At 41.3% G+C, this 5,681-nt stretch overlaps 1 protein-coding gene across 1 annotated transcript; it reads left to right on the forward strand.

Annotated features, from left to right (window-relative positions):
* The first annotated feature begins 3,494 nt into the window (after positions 1-3,494).
* LOC132241913 (olfactory receptor 5AN1-like) lies at positions 3,495-4,407 on the forward strand. The gene is given in 3 exon segments (XM_059710868.1): positions 3,495-3,693; positions 3,696-4,340; positions 4,343-4,407. Coding segments are annotated over 3 exon segments (909 nt in total).
* The last annotated feature ends 1,274 nt before the right edge of the window (positions 4,408-5,681 follow it).

Genomic DNA, 5,681 nt, shown 5'->3' on the forward strand with positions numbered 1-5,681 from the left:
GGTACATATGATCTCTCTCTAGCTCTCTCTCTCTCTCTCTCTCTCTCTCTCTCTCTCTCTCTCTCACACACACACACACACACACACACTCATTCACATACTCATGATTGGTACATTAAATGGGCTCTCATGAGATTTAAATCTTTTTTTTAAAGATTAATAATCTCATGTTTCTAGTCTTATGCCAGAAGCCAATTCCAGCATGTCATAATTGCAAGAGTTTCATCAAAAGGTTGATGGAACTTGGGGACTCAACAAGGGCTGAGTCACATATGTTGTCACCTATTGGGAATGGCTGAAGGCATTTCCCCAAACCTGAAAAGGTATGATTGTTTGCTGCCAGACAGCTCAGGGCATCTCATTCTACATGTTATTGCCTCCTATTGGCCAAACACCTGAAAAGCCTTAGGCTAATTCCCCCAAATCTGACAATGGACTCTGTATACCAAACCCTGACCCTTTGAAGTGTATATCTCCACCTCGCCTCAGGGCAATTTGTGTTAATAAAAAGCATGGGGTCCTGAGACAATGAGATCTTAGTTCCTTTTAGCTAAGCTCCTTTGACCCCATATGCCTTTCAAAATTATATTTTGTCTCTGGAATCTTTAAGTAACAGACAGCCTTCTCCAGATTGCTGAACCTTCCTAGATGCTGGAACAAAAACCCCGGCAGTTTTACTGCTAGACAAACCTAGAACTTGCCTATTCTACTATCATTAACACAAACGAGGAAACACTTGTGTTTCCAGTTCCTATGCCCAGATACTTGGTTTGAATTTTTCTGAACTACAATTGAACAGGAAGAGCTTGACTGTTTTGCATATAAGGAGATATACCATGTATCCACACATTATCCTATCATCTTGATCTACTACTACCTTCCCTGAACATCTAAACAGCTGGAGAAAATAACCAGTTGGTATGTTTATATGTGACCTTTGTGCTTTTATTTCATACTCACTCTTCCCATGCTTCTCTCTCCCCTTCTAATGCTGACAGCCTGTGTGCAATACAGGTTACGGGTCTGGCAGAGATGAGAGCCCTATCTTTCCCACAAGTAAAGACATTGCCATAGCAGGCTCTTGCAATCATGGCTTGGAACAGTTATACACTGGGTGTGGCAGCATCTCTCTTTAGTGTTGGTAGACTAGATGGCGGGCACCATCTAGTTGGAAGACAGACAAAACACACACTTTGGTACAACCACACTCCAGAAATAAGCAGGCATTGGGACCCAGGAAGACCTTATGGAAGAACAGAGGTTACATCTCTGTCTCAAAACAAAGGTCTTCAGAAATAGAGCCATTGTATCAGATGGATTTCAAAGTCAACATGTCCTTTCCATGTACTGTCTAGGGAAAGAAAAGCCAGACTCAGGACCAAAGGCTTAATCTCCTACAGTGGCAGGTTACAAAACAAAAATTGCTTCTCTTCTTGTATATTTGGAGAAAGAAGATAGCAAAATGGGGTGGAGGGAGGTGGAAAGGTTCCTTCTTAATGTGTGTTTGGGGAGATTGAATATAGTGTTTACTTTTTCAGAGTTTCATACACACTTTGCCCTATTCTCCCTCTTTTCCTCCTTGTCTCTCTACCTTTTTCATACAATCATTTTCTCCTTCTCTCATTCTCCATCTCCCAATCTTTTAAACCTTCACACCAAGTAGTCCCATCTAAAAGTAAACAATCAGCCTAAGTGCCCATGAGCAGATGAGTGCATTAGAAAACTGCGGTACACCTACACAAGGGAATACTACGCTGCTGTAAAAAGGAAGAAACTCCTACCATTTGCAACAGCATGGATGGACCTGGAGAGCATTATGCTAAGCTAAATAAGTCAGTCAGAGAAAGATAAATATCACGTGATCTCACTCCTTGTGGAATATAATGAACAACATAAACTGATGAACAAAAACAGATCCAGCGACAGAGAAGCATTGATCAGACCGCAAACCTCAGAGGGAAGGCAGGGGAGAGTGGGGCTAAGGGGGAGAGATCAACCAAAGGACTTGTAGGCATGCATACGAGCATAACCAATGGACACAGACACTAGGGGGGTGAGGACACTAGCTGGTTTGGCTCAGTGGATAGAGCATCAGCCTGAAGACTGAAGGATGCTGGGTTCGATTCCGGTCAAGGGCACATGCTCAAATTGCAGGCTCGATCCCCAGTAGGGGGTGTGCAGGAGGCAGCCGATCAATGATTCTCTCTCATCATTGATGTTTCTATTTCTCTCTCCCTCTACCTTCCTCTCTGAATTCAATAAAAATATATTCCTTTTTTAAAAAAGAAATAAGAACGGTATGAGGAAAAGCTGACTGAAGAGAGCCAAGATAAGCTTCACCCAAAACAAAAGAAGAAAGCTGAGGAGTCCTTGATAAATAAACAGGCAACTAAAAATAAGGTTTAATTAGAAATGATAGCATCTGAACTGGTTGAGAAAAGCAATGTGGCAAAAAAGGTGCTCTGAGATTAACACCAGATTCCCTAGTTTCACATAGTTCTCTGTGTACAGTGGATTTTTCTGCAGCAAGTTGAGCTCTCGGGCACCTGTGGACACTAGCTTTGCAGTGGTCACTATCTAAAGGGTGAAATATCCTTTCCCCTCAGGTACACATAAAATGTATTGCAAAACATTTTAATGCTTCCTGAAGGGACATGGCAAAGTGGGCATGAAATTAGCAGGGACAAAAATTCCATGACAACCATGACTCCAGCCAGCTTTCCTGCTTGAGGAGGGTTTGGGGCAGCATTTTGCAGTATACAGTAGTACTAGCTTCCCTGCCTATGCAAGGTGGGAAAACAGCCTTCAAGGCTGGCAGGGCTCATTGTTGGGATCTCAAACCAGGCAAAACTGTGCACCAAGCTCCCTGAACTGACAGGACCACTGGTCAGCTCTGTAGAAGATCAAAGTCACTGGCTGGTCTTTTGGCTCAAGTGCTGCTGAGCTATGCAGGTGCTCTGGCCAGGCTTCCTGGTGGGATGAGCCCAGGGATACACTCAGCAATAGGTGGGGCTATGAATTAGCTTCCTTGCCTGTGAAGACTGTGTTGGGGGCCCATAGGTGGTGTATTATAGTAAGAATATGCAGATTTTGACCTGCTGAATGAAGAGGCACAATTCACCCACATGGGGTTGACAGGGATCTCATTCAGTATCCAAGCTCTCACTTTGGAAAGGTAAGAACCCTTAGGTTGTTTTGATTAAAGGCACAGTTTCAATATACTCACATAAAGAAAGTAAATGACCAGACGTTTCACTGACAGATGATGGAAATTGGAAGTAGGGGTGCAACGAGCCAGGGGTTGGGTAGTTCTCCATCCCAGATCATGAGTGAGCAGGAGATAGAGAATCTTCCCACCAGGTCAGTAGAACATTTCCCTTGTTTCCAGTGCTCATTGGAGGAAAAAAATGGAACATTTGAGAACTGTAATGCTATCATTTCACCTGAGTCAGCAATGCATTCTCTTGTCTCTTTCTGATTTTAGGAACAAGCCAATGATTTATGGAAGAAATATTACAGAGATCACCCATTTCATTTTCCTGGGATTCTCAGATTTTCCCAGAATCATAGCAGGGCTGTATGCTGTATTCCTGTTGATCTACATTATGACTCTGACTTGGAACCTGAGCCTGATCATCCTAATAAGAATCAACTCCCACCTCCAAATGCCCATATACTTCTTCCTTAGTAATCTGTCTTCATAGATATCTGCTTTCTGACTTCCACAGCCCCTAACATGCTGATGAACTTCTTCCAGGAGCAGCAAACGATAATCTTTGTGGGCTGCGCTGTTCAGTACTTTGTCTTTTCAACCACAGAAGTTAGTGAGTCTTTTCTCATGACAGCCATGGCTTATGACGAATATGCTGCCATTTGTAACCCACTTCTCTATTCATCAATCATGTTGAATACCCTCTATGTTTCAATTGTGCTTGGGTCCTATTTGGCTGGACTTTCTGTTTCTATATCCCAATTGTGTGCCATACTTCAGCTCCACTTCTGTGGGCCTAATGTCATCCACCACTTCTTCGGTGACATATTTCAACTGGTAGTCCTGTCCTGCACTGACACTTTCTTTGTACAACTCATGATGGCTATATTGACACTGATCTTTGGAATAATAAATGCCCTAGTTATCATTACATCCTATGTCTATATTGTCTTCTCCATCATGAAGATCACTTTAGCTAAAGACAGGTCCAAGGCTTTCACCACCTGTGCTTTTTATACCTCGGGTATGTTTGTCTACTTGAGTTCCAGCTCTGGTGTTTCCTCCAGGTTCAACAGATTTGCATTGGTCTTCTACAGTGTGGTGATTCCCACACTGAATCCCTTGATTTACATCTAAGGAACAAGGAAATAAAAAATTCCTTGAAAAGGTTGCAAAAGAAGAGAGGGTATTACTGAGGTCAATAGTCCTGAGATTTTTGACTGATTTGTCTCATTGGAATCACCTTAATCCACAATAATATGCACATTAATGGAGTGTAATAAAATTCATACCAGCTTTGAACAAGGAAGGCTTAATTTGGCACAGATAACATGCCCAAATGGAACCACAGCTGATTTTTTTTTTTTTTGAACCACAGCTGATTTGAGGCTAGATAAAGACAGTATCATTAAGTCCTGGGGATTCATTACTTTCCCCCTACATAAGCAGTTACCTCACCATTTATTAATCTACCTGCAAATATGTTAAAAATCAAGGTTTATATACTTGTTGCTTCTTTTTTGACTCTAAGATTGATCTCAGTTCCATCTCAGGCCTCTGACCTTAAAGGAGAGATACCCAGCAGAGGCCCCCAGGGATGTAGAAACCTTGTCTTCCAAATATTCTGATGCAGCATAGTCCAGACATGGTGGGACCAATGTTTGTTCTGCTTCTGACCATAATGGAAATGAATAGAGAGAGGGGATATGTTTTTGTACAGAAACAAATGTATACAATTGGCCCAGTTGTGCCTCCTGGAAAAATGTGGCTGAGATAGTTAATATTTCTTACAGCATCTTTTAGTGTTAATAATCCAATATTTTTTTTGGTCACATCTTAGTCTCAACCAGCTATAGTCTAAGCAGGAGGAGGTGATTTGAATCATAAAGAGGAATGCAATGAAGTATGTGGTTCCTTCAGTTCCATTTACTTGAGTCCAAGGATATAATTTCTTGCATCTAGTGTCCAGTGCTGATTTCTAATGGGGGAGGATATTCAAAATCCATGTCACAGTCAATAGCAATTTCTGATACTGTGGGACTGAAACTTCTTTTTGTCTCCCCCATTAAGTCTTGAATTTTACCCTTTGTTTTATAGCGAGTGGGATTACACTGCAAAGTTATTTCTGATATTTTAATCATTTGTTCAATTTTATGTGAGGAGACTTGTGTGGGAACTCATTGTAATAACAGAGTTACTGAATATTCAATATTGGGAAGACTAAGAACAAAGAAGGAAAACTGCCATAATTCTTTTCTATAGATTGTGTTCAATGGTTTATATCCTAGAGATTTGTGGTTGTATGGAGTGATATAATGGATGGAGTAGAATGGTTATAGTTATTTTAATGGTGATATTTTTCAGGAAACCTCAATGGTTATGAGAGGAAATAGATAGTGGTATAGGCAGGGTTCTTATCTCTGGCCAGTTATTGCTATCTGAGGAGGAAATAAAGCTCATGGTCATAGTG

Source organism: Myotis daubentonii, chromosome 9, assembly GCF_963259705.1.
Source record: "Myotis daubentonii chromosome 9, mMyoDau2.1, whole genome shotgun sequence".
In the NCBI taxonomy this organism is placed as follows: domain Eukaryota; kingdom Metazoa; phylum Chordata; class Mammalia; order Chiroptera; family Vespertilionidae; genus Myotis; species Myotis daubentonii.